The sequence below is a fragment of the Polyodon spathula genome, chromosome 1 (genome assembly GCF_017654505.1).
Source record: "Polyodon spathula isolate WHYD16114869_AA chromosome 1, ASM1765450v1, whole genome shotgun sequence".
Taxonomy (NCBI): Eukaryota; Metazoa; Chordata; class Actinopteri; order Acipenseriformes; family Polyodontidae; genus Polyodon; species Polyodon spathula.
The window spans coordinates 86517929-86542512 of record NC_054534.1 but is presented as its reverse complement, the minus strand read 5'-3'; the positions used below and the strand labels follow the sequence as shown (position 1 = coordinate 86542512).

General features: G+C 34.9%; 1 protein-coding gene and 1 pseudogene across 1 annotated transcript; one reads left to right on the top strand and one right to left on the bottom strand.

The window, feature by feature from the left end:
• Positions 1–722: 722 nt before the first annotated feature.
• On the bottom strand, positions 723–10042 carry LOC121323690 (caltractin). The gene is made up of 5 exons (XM_041264886.1): positions 9919–10042; positions 8921–9082; positions 8618–8746; positions 3737–3874; positions 723–2491 (listed from the first exon to the last, which is right to left on the bottom strand). The coding sequence occupies exons 1-5, from the start codon at positions 9919–9921 to the stop codon at positions 2402–2404; spliced, it is 522 nt and encodes a 173-aa protein (XP_041120820.1). The 5' UTR covers positions 9922–10042; the 3' UTR covers positions 723–2401.
• A 329-nt stretch (positions 10043–10371) lies between these two features.
• On the top strand, positions 10372–14619 carry LOC121325768 (annotated as a pseudogene).
• Positions 14620–24584: the final 9965 nt, after the last annotated feature.

Sequence of the window (24584 nt, the reverse complement as noted above, 5' to 3'; positions counted from 1 at the left end):
TATGTGTGTGTGTGTGTGTGTATATATATATATATATATATATATATATATATATATATATATATATATATACACACACACACACACACACACACACACACACACATACCCATGTAACTATTCATTACTTCTCTCAAAATCAGACTTTAATAATCTGTAATTATGAATATTAGAACATTTTTTTTGTTTCATTAAGGTTAATTCTCATACTAAGAACTCAAACATTCGTCAAGGAACTTGTTTTAGCTTAATCCTTGAGAATGTGACAGAAATTAAAAGTTTGCAACAAGTAGTTTCTACTAACGCTGAAAATGTATACTTAACTTACTCATCTTTTAGACATACTCTCACTTCCACCTACAGCTTAACACTGCATCAGTAACCTCAAGTAGCTCAACTATATTAAAAACCCTCTAGTGGTGAATTTCTTGATAGCAATTAGATGTTCAACTGCATACTCATTTAAACTATAACTATGGAGAGAAGTGGTTCCTGAGCTGATATTTGTTAGACAAAGGATTACTATGCAAAACTATATATAGTAAGCTTTATTTCAAAACAAACGACAATTTGTAGTTGTCAATTAAGCACAACAATACCAATCATATAACTATTAAAAACATTTTGATTATGGTTTCTGATTTGACTTGTAGAACACCTTAAATCCTTTCCAATAATCTCAAGTAAGATTTCATGTAGAATTTAGTATCGTTTGTGCTCACTATAGATAGTACTCTGACTCTCCTTACAGGTGCTACTAAAACATTTGATTACATATAGTACATCACAGGACTTTAATTAGCTGAAAAATTATAATTCAGCTTTACTTAAGATTAAAAAATAGGGGGAGAGTGCCTTACTGGTCAGACTTTTACTTAATTTGTTTTTAGGTTGCCAAAACAGTTAATCCACATAAATCCACAGCACTTCTATTTGTTGCTTACCCCTTGCAATAGACCAACCCTACTGTTGCATGTATATCATTCCAAAACAGGCAAAAGTGAAAAAGGGATGGAAATAAATAACTTCACTGGAATTCCTAAGGCAATGTTAACATTGAGCACACTCAAAAATAATTAGTTTTCATATCAGCAGTTCACCCTTTTGTATTACAGTGACTACTACTTACTAGTCATAGAGAATAGCTTATGAATAAAAGTGACAATTACTGAAAAAAAAAATATCTATTGATCTGAAAGGCATACCAAACACTGTACATAAAATCTTACACAATTTAATCAATGAAAGTTCAAATGACATCAGGATCAGCAATTATTTGGAATAAATAGAAGATACAACATGAACATTCCCTGAAGTACTGTAGTTAGCCCACAAATAAGGATTGCCGCCCACAAGCCCGAGGGGTAAGTAGGTTGTCTATGGTCATCCTTATACTGCAAGTGAAATAACCACAGCATTAACGGAGTATTCTGTTGTACATTGTAGAGAAAAGGAAGTATGTTTAAACTATGTTGTACATTACCAAATACACAAATCATGCATGTGTCTGGTACCAAGCATTTATGGTCAATCTGTACTGTCCTCAACTTTGTGGCCAGACTATGAAATGCATTGTAGATTCATATAAAAAAAAAAAAAAAAAGACACAGACAAAAGTTGAAAAATTGTTTACTAAAGTCTAGAATAGGAAGGTTTGGACCTCAAACGTCACAGGAAGAGAAGAGGCAGGCAGCAAAACAAAATAAAGAGGAAACGGTTCATAACCAGGTGGGCTGACAGCCTAGAATTGGTACTTTAGCAAGGTACTACTTTTATTATATGTTCATCATGCTTATGGGATTCACAGTACAAAATCAGGGGTGGGAAGCAAAATGTCAAGACCCCCACAATAAAACCCCCTTCAGCACATTGAACCACCTCCATACTGAAACTCTAAAATGGCAGTTCCAGTACATTATGTACCATAAATCAATATAAACAGCAGCACAGGTAGAATTGAGAGAATCAATTAAACAAATAAAATATCAGAGCCACCCTAACTAATGTATCCTTCTTGTTTATATTCAATTGGAGTCAAGAATTGTATAAACCTGGATATAATATAAATTATTAAAAGCATGCATATTCTGCAATAAAACATTTAATTTATAAACAGTTGCAAAATGTTGATTCAGTGCTTCATACAATATCATACATATTTTGGTATTTAGAAAAAATATGTAAATTTCCATATGGAAGAAACAAACAATAGTACACATGTCAAAAAGAAAAATCATAGTGCAAGTTAAAATAGGCACAAACTTCTATGACACAAGTTAAACTACAAATTGTTTACTTATGGTATGTTATACATATATAAGTGCATAACATCCTACTTCTTGAAACATACAATACCACTGTAGAAAAAGAAAGAAATCCTCTGCTGTTACACAATTTATTTTCAATACAGACTTGTTTTCTTCATGATTCTTAAAAACTCTTGCTCATTAATCTCACCATCTCCATCCCGGTCGGCTTCATCAATCATTTCCTGTTAATAAAAATATATAAGGTAATAGCTCAATTAATTGTGGGATTAAAAATGATTTACCCTTTTCTTCATGCCTGATAAATATCACCCATTATGAAAAACAAATTGGCTGAGTTTTCTCATAACTAGGTATTCTGGACACTGTGCTTGACAGGTTTCCAGAATAAAACTTGTATCTAAACTTAGCATTCATGTACTAAGCATCATGAATTTGTGGTGTGATCGGACTCTGTAAAGTTCATGTGCAGCACCCACAGCACCACGAAGATCAGGCCTCTCACTGGAGTAGAGATTAGCAAAGGGTGGGAATGGAATATTTTCCTCTCACTTAAACTGTATCTGATCATTTCATGTCAATGGAGACGATCTAATAAAACACTGCATGTGGTATTTCCACTATGGTGTTGCTACACACCATACATACAAATAATGCAAATAGAATGTAAAATGTTATGCCCTTTATTACAGTTACCCCCCCCCCCCCCACCCCGATCTTAAAAAAATAAAAAAAAAATAAAAAAATGCTTGCACTACTGTAATCATAATACTATAATGTGCATTTCATTCACATGTAATTAACAGCAGAAGCACGGGCAACAATATTACAATAACACTTTATGCATTAAGTTTTCCTGACTGTCTCAGTTGATGCAATTTAGTTGTCTTTTAGGCCTATTCCTAATATATGTTGCCAAAACATATTTATGCATCTTGCATCTAAAATGACACAGTAAAAAAAAATTAAGGCAAGATAAACAGTCACCAAAATCTCCATTCAATGTAACTGTATTTAATAGAAACACTACACCACACATTTCAGGATGATTTCATAACAATCTGTTATTTTGTTTACAGAAACATAACTAATCTAAAAGATAAACAGGGCTTACCCCATTACCTTTTACAGCCTAGCCACTTTGGAGATATCAAAGTGGTTTATGTAGAGGATATTCTGAGCACTGACTGGCTGGTGCAGCTAAAAGACTATTTGTAATGGCTTCATACATAAACCCTCCCTCGTGCTTTCTGTACAGACAGATAGTGACAGATCCCTACAATAACCAATTGGTGACAATGTTTCAGTTCAAAACAGGGATCACAACCAACTTTGACTCCTGATTGGAAGCTTATGTAAAATGCTCCTAGTGGACATATTTGCAGTTCCCACAGCATAAAAGTAGGACACGTTTCAATCTTTTTTAGCACACAAAGGATGCAATTCAGAATTTAAATTAAGCTGCTTACCTGGAGTTCTTCATCAGTCAGATTTTCACCAAGTTCTTTAGCTACTCTCTTAAGGTTCTTGAAAGATATTTTGCCAGTTCCATCATCATCAAACAACCTAAAGGCTTTTAAAATTTCTTCTTTGGTGTCCTTTTCACTCTGAGAAAACAAAAAGTGTGTTTTAAAATGACAAGTACATCAAGTCACTATAAAAAAAAAAAATCATACATTTTATACTTCAAAGTTAGGCCTAAATATACATTTATATACAGTGTGGGCTTATACACCATTATTAATATAGAAGTAAAAAATCCAGCTATATTTGTTTTCTAATCATTACCAACGTTTATTTAGTCCACTGTCAGTTTTACTGAAAAAGAAGGGAAAGGTTGATGAAGAGTTAAGTGGCAGAGTACATGACCATTGTGATGTCACTGTTTTGAATGGACCTAAAAGCAGGTGACATCATGAATAGGGTTTCTCTGTGTTGGGTTGTGGAATACAGAAGGCAAAACGTGCACTCCGATTGGCTAAAATATTCTGAGCAATTTATACTATAGCAATTCCACACCACCTATTAATTTAGAACAAAAAGAAAGGTTCCTGTTGAACAAAGGTTAGAAACTAATGCTCGCCCTATGTGAATTAAAACAGATGAGGACTAGTTGATGTCTGTGTCTCCATAGTTCTGTGGGCGAGAGCTTTACATTTAAAAAAAAAAAAAAAAAAAAAAGAAAGTCTACAGATATACTCTCACATTCACAGGCTTGTGTTTAAAAAATGCAAGTACATTTAACGGTGTAGTAGTTGTGAACAAACATTCATAATGCTAACAAAACAGTCACTCAGAACTGAAACCTCACGTGCAAATGCATCAGCATTTCATTGAATTTTGTCCGTGTGATTATTTCCACTATTAATTCATTCATCGCCGTGGTTTAACTGTGAACTTTTGGTATAAACAAAATGTACTTTTTATACATCAAAACAGTATAAAAATTGTTAAATTACGTACTACTTTTTTGAAAAAGCCCAGTTGCTTGAACAAAACAATTATTTGGTCAATCTCTAATGAGTTTAAAATATTAATATTTAACTATATAGATTTAAGGGATGATTGCTTAACTATGTCTTACCAACGTATTTGTATTACAAGATATAGTGTAAAATATTAGAAGAATTTCATATGGTCTGTTCCAAAGAAACGTAATTCAAGGAAATGGCTATTCACTTGAGCTATTTTTTGTTTTTATATATGTTTCGTTGTCTAAAAAGTAGAGTTTATAATACCGAAAGTTTACATTTGGTGCAGCAAGTCCCCACCTTCAAAAAATAAGATATGCTGCAAGGTTTGTGTCCAGTATGACAAAAGCCAGTGGCACATTTGTGTCTGGGTCATCTGCCTTTAAGATAGTTGCTTATAAAGCACATGAAAAGTCAAGTAATTATTAGAACTGTGTGAAACTGATGAAGACTGCCAAACAAGGCACATCAAAACGTAACAATTACTTCACCCCATAAACACCTCTGATTTTAAAGCTGAAAGTGCTTTTTAGAACAGCTCACGTCCTTGCAAAGCATCCACAATCGTATTCAGATTTTGAATGGATGAGTAACCTGGATGAGGCAAAAGGATTAAAATGTGGGGAAAACCTATAGAAATTCCAAACAGGCTCAGGAGTGTACACAAGCTATTGCGAGAACCCAGCGTCCAGCCCAGTTAACCAAAATGGCTCTGCTAAATATCTGTCGGTTATCTCCGACAGTTCTACAGATAGGTCCATTACTAAGGCAGTGATATGCTATGTGAAGTATGCCGTCAACAGTATTATCCAGAGACTATTGAGGCTCGAAATCTGGGGATGCAGATGCAGAATCCCAATCAGTGTATCTGGGAATGTGCATGAATGTTTATTGCATCTTTTTTTTTTTTTTTTTTTAACAACAATAATAAAATAAAAAATAAGTGTAAGTGTTCACTTAAGGAAAAAATGTAAGCCTAATATTTTTGGGACCCCAACAGCTGTTGTTGATTCTGACTCAGGAACATCACATAAGGACTACTTTTTACTAGATTTAAACAGAAACGATATTAGTTATTTATCGGACATGAACAGTTCATCAGTTTGTGAAAATATCAGAACATAAAGACTGACAATTGTTTATAATCACAGAAATGAAATGCTTATATACAAGATGTACAGTATTGTAATTTTAAAACAAAATACAGACTGTATATCTCACGGCAATGTGTTTATGTATTCATTAATGTATTTATATTTCAGTGATAGAGTAGTGCAGGTAAAGAATGATGCCCCCCAAAACAAAACAAAAAAGCCACCAGGGTATGAAGCCAGGATCATCCTGCTGCAGCAGTGTTCCAGTTAGCAATCATGGGACAAGATGGCAGATGACGAAAAATAGCTGTAAAAATGTGGTACACTTTAAAAAAAATGTATATAATAGAAATTAACAAAAAAAAAAAAAAAATGTCTTTGCAGAATTTGATGGAGCCTACTGAAAAAATATTGCATGCATTTTGGTACAAACAGTAAAATAAATAAATAAATAAATAAATAAATAAATGCAGAGAAACTTGACAGGTAAAAAACAGGGGGTTCAGCAGTTACAAAACTGAAAGAATGTCTATTTTCAAATCAATATGTATTTTATAGAGCGCATTTGATAGTGGACCACCATCACAAAGCGCAAGAAAAAAATCAGAATTCGATAAAGCAGCAGGAACGTCAATGGTCGGTGATGCAAACTAGAAACACCTGTACATCAGCAGTTGAATTCAGCTTCGAGAGAAAGAGTGGGAAAAAACATAGTTGTACTAGTATATTAACTTAAATTGTGTAACACATATGGGGCTGTGAGTTCATATACCTTTCTGTCCGTATGTATTAAATTCTCACAAAGCATGAAACGCGGGAGTGCAGAACAAACAAGATATATTACATTATACCTAAAAGCCCCGGGAGCAGTCACATTGTATTTTGATTATACAGAACGGCATTCTACTTTATTATTTTTATTTACCAGTCCGCTATGTGTTCAGATGTAATCAGATTAGTCTCTACTCTCTGCCCAACTCTCTGACTGACTGAAAGACAGTCTGTTGTTTTCAATCAGCCTTTTGAAGGATGGCACCTGCTTGCCAGCTGCACTGCTTTAGTCAGTCTATTAGCATTTGGAACAGAGGGAGACTGTCAAGTGTGTACCCACAGCTGAAGCTGGCAACCCCGTTGAGAGACACCAATGCCAGGTTGGCAAGTGCAATAAAAACAAAACTTCGGACAGCTGTGCCTTGTGCAGAAAGGCAGCAGCATGGAGAAGAGCATTATATGTCTTGATTGTGAACAGCCTTAGACTCAAGGTAAAGGAATACCCTATTGACAAAAAAAAAAAAAAAAAAAAAAACTTTATAACTTGAGCTGTGCACATTTGTAAAATGTTTTGATTTGTAAAATAAAAAGTGTGTGTATAAATATATGCACTTTGGTTGTTTGGTTGATGTTTGTGGCGTATTCAATACATATAAAAAATAAAATAAAAAAGTACTACAACCGACTACTCCTTTCGTTATACCATTTACAGTGTTTTGAATACATCTGTCAGAAAGACTGTTGTGCTTCTAGTGTTAAACTATTTAATACATTTGTTGAGGCGAGGTGGGGTCACAGGGAACCTTTGGTGTATCTTGAAGAACGTAGTGAACCAGTCAAGCTACAAGGCTAGATCCGCCCCTGTTAATCACTAATTGATCGATTGTGTTCGCTGTTAAATTAAACTAAAATCCTACAAGTTATATTCTACTTATTTGGCAAGTAGACAGGGTTCACAGGAATTTTCTACATCTGGGTAGTAGACCATAGCAGCCATTAACACTTTCAACAGAACAAAGTGTTTACCATATATTACGTTAAATAATTAGGCAAACAAATCAAAAAAAAAAAAAAAAAAAACATTTATTAAAAGGTACATTTATTAACACTTTTGTATCTCAGATTAATATTCCAACTTTTTATTTCGAAGTTAGCCTTTCAATTTCTATTTCTTTAGTTCCCCTTTCACTCTTACAAATTTTACTTTTGGGTTCTCAAATGTTATTTGTTTCATTTTTTTTTTTTTTTTTTTTTTAAATACAAAGAGTTGGTCATGTATGTAAAGTCACGAGGTTATTTGCGGAGAGATTAGATCAGTGACATAGCATGACAAGGAAAAAGCGAAAGATTTTTTGCGTAAAGTATTAAACGGAGACAAAAGCCAAACCAATAAAGTACGAGTGAAGGAGATAAATTTTTATTTAAAAAATATTTTATTATATATATATATATATATATATATATATATATTAAAAAAGCAGTTATCTTAGCAGTCATTTTAGCCTTCCACAAGCTGCAGTGTCTAAGACGATATCCCACCCACACCAACCAACGCGATTGGTTAGAAACGTTACAACTGCGTGAATGGAGTGGGTAGACACATTCAATGCGTTTCAACGTTATAAAAAAGAAACCGCCAGTGCGAAGGACTGAGGCTGCTGGAGGTCCAATTTACACCTGTGCAATAATGCAATGACACGAGTGGCACCACCTAACCAGCCGGGCAGCGTGCCCGGCTAAAATGTCCTGGGGAGAACCCTGTTAGATTTTTAAGGCGGCCTAGTAGATTTTCTAGCATTTTTGTCCCTTGGACAACAAGTTATTTTTCAAAAATTGCAGACCTGTAGTCATTAGGATTAGTACCACAATGTAGTTAGTTTCTAACCCTATTAGTCTTCGATTACTTATAATGTAGCCATGCTATATGAGCTCTTGAGGGAGAGCCAACCTCACGTTGAAGAAGCTGCTTTTATAAACATTAAAATGCACTGCAATCACAATTGAATGATCTCACCATTTTCTGTGTCATCATAGATAAAAAGTCATTAAAATCAATTGTTCCAGATCCTTCCTTATCAACATCAGCAATCATCTTCTTTATTTCTTCTTTTTTCGGTTCAAACCCTAATGCACGCATGGCAACCTGTGTCAGAGACAACACATTTTGTTTATCGATCTTATGTTTAAGTTAAATATGTTTTACCCTATTTACACTACCTAAATAGTGCACAATCACAATTTTAATGGCATGGTTAAATGCCACCCACTTTCAATCAAACAACAATTCAATGACTTTAAAAATATATGAATAAATGACCTTCAATTCTTTAACATCAATGGTGCCAGACCCATCCGTATCAAACAAGTCAAACGCTTCCCTGATTTCTTGCTTCTGCTCTTCCGCCAGCTCTGGTTTATTACCGGTACCTGGTTTTCTCCGCTGGTTAGGTCCAAAAGCAGGTTTTCTGTAGCTATTAGCCTAAGGCAACTATTATTTTATGGTATAACCTAAAATACATAAGGATTTGATATTTAGGCGGACTACGCATTAGTCTAACAGTTCTAGAAAATATGTACTACATACTTTGTGACGTTTTCAGAATCATATATATGATATATAAAGTTATATATGAATAGTATTAGATAGATGATATTATATATATATATATTTATAATAGATAATTATCCTAAGATAATTAGGAATATTTATGTCCTTCATTGCATTTATTACGTTATTCCTGTCCACCAGTTTCATTTGGTTTAGGCATACTATAGGTAAGGACCATTGCACAAGTACCTTAAACTTAGGGCAATATTGTAAACTGTGTCCCGCAAGACAAACTACTTAGAACCACTGATTGTCCAATCAGCATGCAGCATTAATAACATTATTATGGCTTAAACAAACAAGGGGAAGACTACACTGTGGTGTCCAGCCGTTTGTTGACTACCACAAAGTACTGGATTCAGTATGAGTAGAGACCACCTGCAACCCCACTAGGACAATTTCATACTGTAGGCTTCCGATACAGCACAACGTAAGCTTAAATCCGTAATTACACAGGAACAAGAACAATTGCCGTATATCCAAACGTGTAAAATGTCACGATAAAGTAGTCAATAAATTAAAAAAAAGGATAAACTAATCTGTGCAAAGACGCACACCAGACCTTGAAAAGAATTAACCGTTAAAGGTTGCAAAAAAATAAAAAATAAAAGACACCATCTTAGTTTACTTATGAACTATTTTTGAAATTAGACTATGTAATACACACGTGGTTAAGCATATTTAACAAACTAATTTGATATACTTACCATTATAAATTATTCAAAAAAAAATACCGTGTCCCTTTACACTGCAGGTTTGTGAAGCAAACTCACAAGCAACCAATTTAACTGAACATAAACACAAATACACACTACCATGCTAGGTATATTGAAACTAATCAAGAATAACTGCCACTGACGCCAACCAATTGCAATTTCAGTTTAGCTGCCGAGTCCAATCAAAGTCTTAGTAGGTTTAGTTTACTGTTGGTAGTTCGGTTGCATTTGGCTTTTATCTGTTTCTTAGCAACAAGCGATCGAATTACCGCCGAGAGAAGGATTCCGCGCGCATGTGTGGCGGCTTCTGCTGAGAGGTGGGTGCAGTTTAGCCAACGTGTGGGTTCACGGAGACCATTCTTAGAAGAGCATTGGGTAAACTGGTCAGATTCTGCACAGATGATCTCAGTGAACTCATCTGCTTTCTTTATGTAAATATTAGACATGGAGAATATCGCTTGTAACAAGGAGGTTTGTGTCAATTCATTTAAAGTAATATTAACTAAATCGCGCACAGTCAACTTTCAAGTTAGTACATCCTACGTTACAGTTTAAAAAACATACATTTTCAAGTTGTCGGGCTATTTTGTTCAAACGGCAGCACATGATCAGGTTTGTGTAGAGGGAGAGGACTGTCCTTCTGCTGATCAGAGTGACACCAGTAGATATATTTAAGATGATTTTTCTTTTGGATTTTTGTATTAGTATTATTTAAATTTCTTAAACGCACTCTCCAGTATTTTATGCCTGTAACATCATTAACGTTGGTAATTTCCTGTGTAATGTTAGCATGTTCCCTACCAGCGCTTATGTAAAAAATCACTACAACCCGAACCACCAATTTTGCAACTTTGTATGCCAAGCCATTTTGTAATTTAGTTTTGGATAATGAAATGTTTACAACACAAACGGTACTTTAGCCTGTTTAGTTATACAAATACAAAAGCTATACATGTTTACAAATCCACTTCAGAACCACGACCAGGGGGGCGGTTGTACTAACAAGATAAAAAAAAAAAAAAAATAGGATCTGATCTAGGCTCACTGGAGCCGGATCTTGAGAAGGCTCCACTAATCTAATTGTTTGATCTGATTATGTCGCGGCGCATACGGTAACTAGGGAAACTGACCAATGAGAAGCGAATATTTGTGCAGCAGCGTTTAAAGATTCTGTATGTCAGAATATCAAGTATACATTTAATTTAAAACGACATAAATCCTGTCCATACTTTTTTTTTTTTTAAACCCCGTCCATACTGGTACCTATTAGAAGCAACTGCTACATTTATAATTAAAACATCATCTTCTATTAACAGATTGAATACGTTAATATCTGTTTTTTTTTTTTTTTTTTTTTTTTTTTCTAAAAAGTTTATAATAAATGTTACCGTTAACGGTCGTGTGTATTTTCTGATGGATACACTCACAATGCTGTATTCCTTACAGTGGTAAGTTAGCCACCAAACACACGAACAGCTAGCTACAGTATCGGTTCAGGGTAAATTATCAATACATTGTGAGCTGCCACTAGAAAAATATAGCCGACAGTGGGAGGTGAGGCTGTCAGAGAAGGTAAGCTCATTAAGAAAAAAAGTGAACTGACCAAAACAAAACAAAAAAAACAACGATTATTATTTAATTGTAATCGATAAAATGATAACGGCAGTAAGACTTTGTCAACACACAGAACGTGTTTAATAATATTTAGTTATGAGGATTCGTCACTCAATCAGGTCTACTGTATTATACAACTGTCTGAGCGTTTTTTATACAGCGATATTTTCGTAATATAGTATTTATGGCTACTTTTAAACGCACCTGCTTAGTTAGATAATGTTAATATTTTGTAAAACCTTAAAGTATCTCAGTTTTCATGTAATAATCTGAGGGAAATATTTTTGTGAAATCCTGCAAATATTTGAAAATTTTACCGTTGTGTCGAAAGTTTTACCGTTGTGTCGATCAATTATCTAAATACAGTATGCTTAAGATTACTTTAGCAATTGTAAAAATAGTTTCCTTTATGATGGTGTATGTCAAACATCTCCGTTGTTTAATATATATTATAGTTTTATTAGTTTAATTCGCAGCCATCAACAATAAAGCAGGATCAGATTGAAGTCAGAGCTGAGTTCTAAATGGAGGAATTACATTATTTTGTGTATTCCTTTGTTCAAAACTAAAACATTTAATTTCTTCATTTATGAAACGTTCAATGAAGCGCTGATCCCAGTCTGATCTTGGTCTGAAGCAAGGATCAGATTTTGAGCTGAAACTGAGCTCAGGATCAGCACTGATCCTTGTAGTGCATACCTCACAGAATCAAGATCAGAGCCTGGATCCAGGATTGGTCTGTTTAGTACAAAGTATGCAATAAACAAGGTCATAGTAGTTGTTTATTTTGCCTTTGGCCCTTGTGGCTTAATGGTTAGCAGTTTATGTACAAAAAAAAAAAAAAAAAAAGATCTTTAGTTTAGAGGGGGTCACCATGTTAATTTTTATTTCTACATTTTTGTAGATCCCAGAATCTGGGTGTAAAGTGCTCAACAAAGGGAGACATATTGGATTGCAACATGTGACACTGTTGGCAGCAGGAGGAAGAAAGTTTCTGGGTCCAACTAAATCCTTCAAGTTTGTCATTGATCAGAGCAACTATGAAGCCGGTCTCAATTCTTCATCTTTTTGGCTTTTGGAAAACTTGGGCTTAAGCACTGCTGTGGAACAACTGCTCAATTAAACAGACCAGGCACATCACAATGTTTGAAATGAACAAAGAAATGAACAACCAGTCTCATGTTTCTTGCTGGGGCTTGGCATGCAGCTATTCTGGAATGCCTTCATCAAGGCATCCCTATACCTGTGATAGTGTCAGTGATGTCAGCAGGGCTGGAATCGTGCATTGAGTCCTGCAAAGGATGCACTGTACCTGTGTAAGACATTGTCAGTAAAATGGATTTTAACCGAGGAAAACAAGCACATTTATGTTTAACAAGTTCACCCAATCATTTGACACACACCCACAAGCAGGGGCAACTCCAGAGAATTACAAAATCAATTTATTCACTTCCTACACTGTCACAGTCAACAGCAGTCAAAGATGAGTGTTTGGGATTGCAGTTGAAAGTTGTCATTCAGTCATTATCTACAAGATCCAGCAGTGGCGAGAGAACCACTTAAACGAAGCCAAAACTGACCCACAGCAGACATTTTAATAGTAAAGACGCTATTAATAGTAATGATGAGCAATTGCTGTCAAGTATTTTGCAGCAAGTAACATTATCAACAGACCACCATGGATGTGTTAATATTGCACACCTGGCAGTGGGTTTAAGTCATGGATGTTTATATGGAATGGATTCAGTGGTAGAGGCCTACAGGCTTCAAGACGAAAGTACTAGAAAGAGCAACTACAGTCATAGAACCAGTCCTTCCTTTGATTTCAGCAGGTTTGTGACAAGTTCTTCCTCGCTTATGTGCAGAACAATCATGTGTGACTCCAGGTTTTGTCACTCTTGTATCTATTGAGCAGGCCACATTAGCAAATCACTTTAAAGATCAAGATCTACGTGTGGCACTTATAAATGGAGATCTAAGCAAAAAATATCAACATTTGGAGCTCAACATACCTTCAAATATTAAAAACATAACTGAAAGCCGGGATTTATGGGGAAGTAGTTTGGAGGATGAGTGGGCAAATGATGCGCTCACATTGCTGTTGAGTTTAAAGGTAAACTTGGTTTTAGTGATGGGAATGGTGTCTCCTAGATTAATGGAAACATGTTTTAAACATAACATCCTAATAGTCCAGTGGGTGAAACATAATGTTTTGAATTTTTTTTTCTGAAACCGCAGGTGCTATACTGGTGACCTATTTAACGCAAGTTAATGAGTATTGTGTAGGTAGTGGAGCGTGTGTGAGTCTTTGGAGTACACACAGTGGAACAAAAGCAGAGTCTGCAAACAAAGTTGCAATAAGTATAACTAGCAACACAACATCCCTGGTAACAATTACAAGTTCAGTGGCCTATAAGCTTCAGGCAGTGGGGGATAAGTTCTGGACTTGCGCACACTGTCTGAAGCATGCCGTTAAAGAGAAGAAGGTATTTCCTGTAGGGGGGGGGGGGGGGAAATGCTCTGACTCCATTATATTCAAAGCTCATAAAAGAAGACCATATCAAAATGTATAATCGTGATAATAATAAAACTCTGGCCACCTCTAGTTCACCACTGATGTCAGAGACTGTTAGTATAGAGTATATCCTTCAGCTCATGTCTGGTGGATGGAAAGAATGCCTTGCTACTCTGATGTGTATCATTGCAATGTGCATTACACAACTTGAAACTTGGACAGCCATTAATCAATGCTTGGAAAACATGGGTGGTGGTGTGTGTCTACCTCCAGTGTTAACATCCTACCTGTTAAACTGTAGTTACAGTGAAACTACATCAGAGAAGAGTGGAGAAATGGATGTTTATGATGATGTTGCAGTAAAAGCAGAAGCCTGGCGAAGGGCTCTTGACCTGGTTCTGTTAGTGCTTCAAACAGATACTGAGATTGTCACTGGTTACAGCACTGGAGAAACTGAAGAACTATCCAATGAACTTGTGCTGCTTTAGGCCTGTAACATAGTATATTAATTAGTGTTTTGAGGTAACACTGTAGCTTTGGCCAAATTTGAAAACCATGCAATATGTAGCCCACATATTTGCTTGCATGGGCTGTCTGTATAAAATAAGCACCTACCTACTACAGGTCTGTTTCAGTCTTGTGTTTAGAAGGCAAATACTTGTGCATCCAAGACAAGGAACTGTCTCAAAGTAGATACCCTTTCTGGATAACAGGCTTAATTCCAGTTTCCCTTTAAGCAGTTGGAGACTGTAATAAATTATGAATGGTCACCTGTTCTTCCAGTTCCAGACAGTTTCACTTTGCAGACTTATCACACTGAATCAGTGCTATTCTGGATTGCCTTGGTTGCACAGTGTTATGTATTTTATTAGAATAATAAGTATAATTTGCTTTATTTTAAAATGACACTATTGCAATATAGGGCTAAAAATTTGTTGTGTGACTTTGAGATTGGCTGAGTTTAAATTGCTTTCCTGGAATATGCAGAACATTCTCAGGTGCTAAGACAGAGTATTAGAAAACATTTGTATGCATATATTATAAATGTAGAACTGTTGTAAATTATACTGTGATAAAAATAAAAATAAACGGTGTTCAAGTACAATATTTTTATGGCTGTGTGACAGGCTGGCGAGTGGATTGAGGCTCAGAGACAGAGTAAAGGCAAAAATACAGTTCTTTATTAAACTAAATAATCAAATAAACAGGCACAAGGGCCAACAGAAAGAGGTTCAAAAATAAATAATCCAAAATGAATTTACAAGAATAAATGGTCAAATTCCAGGTCTTTAAGCAAGACATTCCTTTCTTTTTAAAAGACAAAAGCAAACTCCCAAACAAAAGAACACACCCAGCCAGGGCCTCTCCCCTGGCTTTTATCCCCTGTGGCTGGAGCCCAATTAATCAATAATTATTCAATTAGAGCTCCAGCCACATTCTCACATGTTTTTCTGGCAGGCAGAAATTTAACCCCCTTCCTGCCAGGTCCAAACATATTCATATAGACAGGGAGTTCCCCATCACAAGCTGGTAATGGAGCGTTAAAAAATAATAGAAGCACATTTTAAGCAGTTTACCTGGTACTAACCCTCATATTTTACTAAAATTAAAATAGTTTTGTACAAATACAAACCAAAATAATCCAGTACTTGTTACTAGTAGGTATGTATTTGAAACAACATGAGCAATGAGAAGCAAGAGTCAAAAACAACAATTCCTGTCTTAGTTAATATTTTCATGTCTGGATGTTCTCAGCAGCCTGCTGAAGCCTTTCTAAAATAGTCTGTACTGTAGGCCTACATCATAGACAGTTTGGCCAAGTAATCAGTATGTCAGCACTGTGTTTTTCTGGTTTTACAATTAGTTTCCATTACTTAAAATGTGGCTTTATGTGTTGTCTGCTTTCGGTGTTCTTGTAAAGGGAAGGACAATTTACAGCAACGTTTCCACTAATGCTAACTACATTTTGGACTGTATTAATAACAAAATGATGTGAATTCTATCCTTAAAAATGTATAAACTGTCAAATTCACCAAACAAAAAGCTTGCTCACAACTGTAAAATATATGTTAATTTATAATATTTATAAGATAATATTTACCAATAATTCCTAATTGAAGTACATCACTTATCATTCCAGTATTATACTGCTTTATTACATCATGCCACTGCACACAGTGACATATTAAACTAAAGAATAACACAGTCTAAACCCAACCGATATTACAGCTATATATTTGTCGTACTGTAGTTGTAAGGTTACCACAGCCCCTGAAAAATGGTTTCTACCGTGATAAATGAATGTTAACAAATAGTTTTAAGTTCTTTATTATATATATTCATATATTGGTAATATTATAACTTTTTATTTCCTTTACTATGCTAAACAAATACTATATTTTTTAATATTTTTAAATTGCTACGGTATACTAAAATTTTAACCATGTTATTAATTCTTCCTTAATTAAATTGGATACACGTGTCAAAGCATGCTATATCATTAATACATTCTATTTTATCACTTATTAAAATTATTGCATCATACTTATATGGTTTTTTAACTACTGTAAATATACAGTTAATTTATTATCTTATACTCTTATTTACAGTTTTTTCATTTTATACTTTTTTTTTCATTCTTCAATATAAGACATATTTTCACTATTATCTTTCGAACTACTAACATACCATTCCCTATTTGATAAAGATTAACTTTTTTAATATTCTAGATTATACCACTTATTTATAATTACATATTAATATAGAATATATTTTTTCTATAATAAACCTATTTTTGATATTTTTTTACAGCTATATATTTAAACGAAATTAACAGGTTAATAAGCTATTAGGCGATACTTATGTTAAAGGAATTATTTTTGTAACTCGTGATTCCAATATTATTTAACTAAAATGTAAAACAAAAAGCATTGAATGACGAAAGCTATTCCAGCACATAGTGCCAGATTAATCAAAGCATTTACTCATAAATGCAATTTGTATTGTTTTCTGTGGTAGGTAAATAATGCTCTCAGCTGGTTTCACAGACCTTGCTTCCTATTGTGACATAGTTAGATTTTGATTTCATAAACACAAACACACATCTGTGTCTATCTCTAGTCTATCTATATATATATATATATATATATATATATATATATATATATATATATGTATTAATATAATATGTGATTTCTTGGTAAATCTGGTCCGTGTTATTTGGACCACAAGGTGGAGCCAAATTGATCTTTAACTCCTTTTATCTCACTTATATTAAATAATTTTCTGGATAAAGTAATGGATACGCTCTCTGTTAATGGCCAGGGATATATTAATGTAATACTTTCTCCTAAATGAAAATTCTAGGCTTTAAAAACATTTATTTTGTGGAAAATATATATTTAAGGTGGTGTCAGTGTGCAAGCTATAATAACAACAAGTTTTTTTCTTTGACAAATGCCTTTCTCAGTGAATTCAGTACATAAATTAGGTACCTAATTAGGTTAATTAGGTTATTTAAAATGTATGTAAAGCAATGTATTTATGTTATTCATAATCTGCACTTTACATTTGTACTTTAACAAAATATTTTACTGGAAAATGTTAAAAAAAAAAAAAAAAAAAGAAAAAGAAAGAGAAAGAAACTAACCACAAAGTCACACAGTACCATAGCTGTCTGATGAGGTATTTGCATTGCAACTGTATGGTTATATATTAACCTTTCTTAAAACTACATAGCCAGTTGGTTTTTTTTTTTATTATTTTGGTTGGACTTCAGAGTGTGGTACCAGAAGTAAAAGCTTTGAAATCTAAATAGCTTACCACTAACGTCCAAAATGATTTAACTGGAATTCAAAGTCATGCATTAAAAGGATGATATGTGGCAGATTGGTCCCTATTTCATATTTCTTCTGCTGATTGATAAGCCTAAGAAGAACTAAACCAAATAAAATAAGCAACATGCCAGTAATGTATTTGACCTGCTTACCAGGTAATTATGCTGTGCTTTAGTATTTAACATTATCCAGGCAAGGAATGCATTAACATTGATTGTATTTGGTAACATTAGGATAAATGATTTTGCAAAACGGTGATGCCCATTGAAGAAAATGTGACTATGTAATAGTTTTACAGAATATACAGCGGGATCATACCTTGTTGTAGCTTTATTGACAAGCAATGGTCTTGACAAAGAAAACAATACAGGATAATTAATTTAATAAAAAAAATAAAGCTGTTATCTAAGGACCTTGATAATTATTTTGTTGGGTGACTGATGATGCATCACCTTGCAGTTCTATAACAATGTCCTATTTGACAACATTAGGTACTTGCAACATGCCAAAAAAGCAATGATGGTATATACTACCTGCTAACTTTATTTGTGCATAGCCTTTTCCTTGGATGCACGTGGACAGGTTAAATGACTTTTGAACTCTTACTCACTGTTACTGTATATTGCATAACCGGTTACCTCAATATGGGAGTGATGTCATACAGAGTTAGCCATTTTCCTCATGGGTGCATTCCCTTAAGAATGTGCCAGAAAATTATCTGATTTGGCAACTTTATCATTTGTGTGATTAAGCCTGGCATTGGTTTCTTTATTAGTGCTGTATACAAAAAGAAAGAAAGAGAGAAAGAAAGAAATCCTAACATGCTGTATATAAACTTATTAGGATCCAAGGCTTTTCTGTTACTGTATTCAGTGTGTTAGTTTGACTTGGCTGATGCAGTGTGTCTCACAGCAGCAAGAAGAAGAATCTTTGTCTGGTGCTTACATCAGATGAAAACTAAATCAGTACTCTTACAGACTATTGAAAGTTCCAGGATTTGGCCTAGTATCCAGGCCAGCTTCCTGTGGTAACCTCAGAGCACAGGGCCAGACAGCTGCTGTGTGAAACTCATTTAGACTTCTTGGTAAACACCACCTTACTGCAGCATTGGTAACACAAACGTTTCTGTGTTATCATTCACTTAGTATTTAAAATGGTTTAGTTATGAAATCAAGTGAAATGACACCGACTAGTAAGACTTTTATGTTTTGTTTTTCTTTAAATTACAGCACACTGAATTGAAACCCATTTTTCTAAAGCCCCTTTCACACTGGCACTCCTACACGTGTCCCAATCTCGTGTAGTGTGAAATCACGTACCTGGATCGTACCTGGGTTAACCCGTGTCCCAGCGACCCATCTCAGGATGTGGGTAAACACGCTTTGATCTGGGTTGAGCGAGACAAAATTCATGATGGCAGACGAAATAACAAGCAGCCATGCCTGCGTGAAGGTTTCACTTCCTCAAGGTATGTTTTTGTTTTTTCTGTTTAGCCATATTGTTGTTGGTTGAGACACATCATGAGCCAGATTGCAGCTTGAATGAAGAAACATTTGCTCTAATCAACATTTGGGCCGACAGTTCAATCCAGAGAAGCTTAAATGGAAGAGTCTGTATCAAGCTGCTTCCGGGGCACTGATACACAGATCATTTACTTGCATCTGTCACAGAGGTCAACCCTTTATCAAAAGCAGTGTGAAATTGTGTACCCGACCTGCACGACACTGTCCTGACCCGGGTAGTGAGTTGGTTAATTTCCCTTTCACTATTTTCTTTTTTTTTGTCAGTACATGATTGAAAATTCAGAAATTATGGAAGTGAGTTTAAATCCAGCCTAGGCTACTAGAAAAAAAAAACATGCATCATCTACGTTGCTTTTCTTTGATAAACAAATGGTCTTTGACTGACCATTCACTATTGACATCACTGTCTGTTTTGTTCTTCCCTCAGCAATGTTATTTATTTGTCTATGTGTCTGCAGATCAGAGTGATGACAAGCTTCCACTGCTGTCACCAGATTACACTAAAGCAACAATAGTTTCCATTTAAGCATGGTTCCTGCCACCTTTTTAGTGGCCAAAAAGCTTTAGAAACCAACAGCAGCAATACATTCTAAACCTTTAAACATATGTAAATAAAAATAGACATTGAAAGCAAGAATTGCTAAAATGGTTACATGTTCATGGAATCTTAGATTTTGATGTGAATTAACCCTGATTCTCAACATATTCTTAAACAGCTTTAAAAAAAAAAAAAAAAACACATTAATTTTGGTTCACACACAGTATCAGTTTTTTCATATTTAGTGGTTCTAAAAGATCCAGAGTTTTCTTGATTAAACAATTTTAAATGTATTTATTTTGTCTGCATAAATGTTTACATTTTATATAATAAAGCACAGATAGTACTTGGCTAATACAATAATTTATTTGTTTCTAAATGAATGTCATCACTTCTAGAATGTCATCACTTCTTGGAAGTAAACAGACAATAATACACCTCTTATACAACATAATATTCAGGAAAACCAAAGCTTCCATTTTTCTTGAATATGAAAAAAAGGTATTTTTGTGTGACAAGTGGACACATGACAAACAGAAACTGAGACAGCAACATTTTCCTGGATACAAATACAAGCAGTATGAAATGCTTCCGGTTAAAAAAAGATATTCTTCCTGTTACACCACATAACATACATATGCCACTTGCTCCTAAATTAGATGTGATAATTTGAAAGTTGATCTGGAATCACTATTACATAAATAGCGAAATAGTAATATTGCCATTTACAAAGCCTGAATACATTTATGACACTGCAAACTTGTTTTCGAAGAAAACACTTCAGATATTTTCTGTTAATCACATACAGTAAAGGACAATTATATTAATGATACAGTACAAAATACATGTTTACTCTAAGAATTGCAAACAACTTGGTCTCCAAATGTTTATTTTAACCTAGTTCAAATAAAATAATTTACAACTGCATTTTAACTAGACTCAAAAGGCTCTGGAGGATATGAGCTTTGGAAGGAAATGAAAAACATTTTATTATTATTATTTTTTAAATTTGGGTGACACAGTGGTGTAATGGTTAGCACTGATGCCTCACAGCACCAGCAGCATGGGTTCAAATCTAGCCTAGGGGGTCTGCCTGTGTGGAGTTTGCATGTTCTCACCAGTGTTCACATGGGTTTTCTCTGGGTACTCCAGTTTCCTCCCACAGTCCAAAGACATGCTGTTTAAGTTGATTGGTCACTCTAAATTGCTCTCAGTGTGTGGTGTCCTGTGATGGACAGTTGTCCCATCCAGGGTGTGGGTCCACCTTGTACCCTGTGTTTGCCAGGTTAGGCTCCAGCTCACCTCAACCCTGTAAAAGAATAAAGCAATTATTGAGAATGGATGGATTTTGTAAATTTAGTGTGCCTAATTATTTTACCCCCGATTTTCTCCCCAATTTAGAATGTCCAATTATTTTTTCCCTTCACCGCAGCGATTCTCCACACAGCTCAGGAGAACTGAATGTTCAGTGGGCGTCTTCCGATCACACAACCGAGCCAGCTTTTACACCCAGGGTGGATGTCAGTGAGTGACCGGCCTTTGGAGTGCAAAGGCCAGCCCTGTAGGTGTCAACCTGAGCTCACTGGACAGGGTTCGCTGTAGTGCAATGAGGAGAAATAGTTCCTGCCGGTTTTGCCTCCCTAGCCCACGTGAACGCCAGAGCCAATGCGACGCTCCCTTTGGAATCCCCAGGGAAGACTGCCGACTTCGCACAGCAAGACATAAACCCGAGTTGCCATATATTCTACTAAAGACATTCTATGTATGGAAAAAACTTTATACAACAACATTATATTTTATAATCTGTTATTTCACTGAAATCTACCCAGTAAGCTCAAAAGGACAGTTGAGTGAATTATTTCTGTAATTGTGATGAAACATCGAACATTCCTTAAAAGAAGGAAAAACTGTTTTAATAAAGGGTCAGCCCTGTATATGCAATAGTTTTTACTTTTAATTTTCATGAATATGATTTGACCTATGTATGGGACAGAGGCAAGTCAAGCTAGTCAAGCTAGTCAAGCTATAATTCATAAGTTAACATACACTCTAACATTTGAGAGATGAAAATAGGTGCACTTTTGTTGCATTAAGCAAGTGAGCAGCTCTTGGCAGGGTGTTAAGCGAGCGGCTCAGTGAGAGAGCAAAGTGAGACACTGCTTCCTGGGGGTCTGGCGACATGCCCTTCTAGAGAATTGTTTTAATAAAAAATATGTAGTTTCCTGCAACCTAGAAAATAACATTTTGACATTTAGATACTACAAAACATCTGTATATTTGTCATTATAGAGCCTTCCCTGTTTACTTATTCCTGTGCTCAGTTAAGTCATGTTTACCTTCGACAAATCTGTCTGTATTCTTCCAAACAGTACTGGAAGCTGAGTGCCTGGTGCTGAGTGGTACTGTTCTGAAACTGACTGCTTACTGTCTGGCTGCAGAAGACATGGGCATCACGCTTCATCCCGCATTTGCTTTGTTTTTTACTTTGTTTTTTAATAATTAAAGACTCAAATCAACTGATGTTGTTTAGGTTCTTTGGAGTTAATAAATGAAAAACTAATTACAGAAACTAAAAGAACATAATATAGCGCAGAGTCAAACACTTAGATTCTAGGTTAAAACTAGTTATGAAGCAATATATTACACCTAAGTTGATGTTTTAAAATGTTACTGTATGGTGAACCATGGTGAGGCATGAGATAACAAAGCGAATCTACAAATAAATATCTGGCAGATTTGCACTGCCCTCCTATCTCATAAGAGAGGGAGCTAGTCTATATTGTGACTTGGAATTTAAGAGTTTATGCTGTATTATGAAAAATACTTCTGCTTTCCATTTATAGGATGATTATAGACATTGTAAGTATTTTCTAACTTTCTAACCTTAGTGGATTATTTTTTGCATCCCTTTTGTGGTAGCTGATAACTAAGAAGCTGCAGAGTCCAGGAATTATAAAGAAGTGGTCATCACTTTGGCAGGACCAAACAGAGTATGGCAGTGGAATTTTGTGAGATTCCATACATAAAGCAGGTTCATTCACATCAGTAAATAACCTTTAATCTAAAACTAGCAATCCCATCATTACAACTCCACTACTGGGGACACGTGAATGATAGCAACAATCACACACCAGTCATATAGAAGTCAATATGAAGCTCATGATAGCAGGGGCTTGAGCTTTTAATAGATAACCATTGTAAATAAAAAAACATTTCTCAATGCAGACGGTTTACATCCAGGAGTACAGCCAATTCATTATTCCACATAATAAAAGTTAATTTAACCACAATACAAATTTAACAATTGGACAGAAGTAAACTTTCAAGGCAGATGTTGCAGTCCTCAGTTAAATGGAAATGTATTCCTTTGATCAGAAAAGCTTTAATTTGCAAGACGAATAGTAAATTAACCGAAAACAGAGTCATTAACTTAATCTTTAAAATCTTCTTTTTGTGTTGTAAACTAATTTGAAATATATTGGAGCCTGTAATTTCTTAGGCAGTTTTACCTGTCTAAACCCTTAGCAACTCATCGGCAAGTTATTCTTGATTTTTAAGACTAAAAAAGACTGTCTTTAGATAGTCTGTATGCAAATCTATATCATTCGGCCCAGAGGGATCCTTTTTTTTTCTATTCCAGCTAATTAAACAATAATTGATTATTTGTTTAACAATTTGTTATATATTTACTAGCAGTTATTTGTGAATGGAGAGAAAGACAAGACAAGGTGGATTTGCAGTGAAAACTAAGTTTCACTCCTACCTGCAAAACATAGGTAAGCCTGTTGCACCGTCTCCTCTCACAGCTTATTTGTTTTTCTTAATCATTGTTGTTGTTTATTTTTAATGTATTGGTAATTTACAGGCCAAGGCTGTGCCGAGTGTTGCTGTTCATATTACCACACCTTAGCTCACATAACTATTTAGTTTGATTTCATTTTGGAATTATTTTGGTGTTAATAAACCTAAACCTTAACTGTATTATATCCAATTTACTGCTCAGCTGTAATGGGGGGCCCAGATACAAACAATAATCCACAGCACAGGGAATATTACCATTACCAATGTTCTCAGTATTATTAGTGCCATTATTCTGTTGAGCCCATTGTTATTTTATGAATAGCAATAGTAACACCCCAAGGGCTTTGAGGCAACCCATTGAATTGTGGTTGCTAAGCAGAGCCAGAAAATGCTTTGCAGATTACTTTACCTAACGCAGCGGTCACAGCAGTTGCATGCATTGTTATGGAGAATGATCCCAACCCTTAGACATACTGTGTTGGCAGCATCCGTGCAATAAATGTTGTGCAAAAAAAAAAAAACTGAAAGGATCAAGTAATGTTAACAGTATATATTTTATCTAATGGCACAAATCAATTTAATTTTTTTTTTTTAAAGTGTCTTTCGGTAAAACAAAGTTTAGGGTATTTTTAAGTGATCTAAACAACACTCCCTCACACTAAAATACTGTAGTGTAGTGTACTTTTAGAGTTGTTTATTAACTATATAAACAGATCCCAATAAATACTTCAGTAAAGTGGTTAGCCAAACTAACCTGTTATCATTCCTATCAGTCAGCAAACAACTGAAAATAGTTGTTTCAACCCAACACCAGTGAATGACAGAGCCAC

Coding starts and splice junctions, on each gene's coding strand:
- LOC121323690 (XM_041264886.1), bottom strand. Junction 8,747..8,920: donor TTGATGTTAAAGAATTGAAG/GTCATTTATTCA, acceptor TCTCTGACACAG/GTTGCCATGCGTGCATTAGG. Junction 2,492..3,736: donor TGACTGATGAAGAACTCCAG/GTAAGCAGCTTA, acceptor TTTTATTAACAG/GAAATGATTGATGAAGCCGA.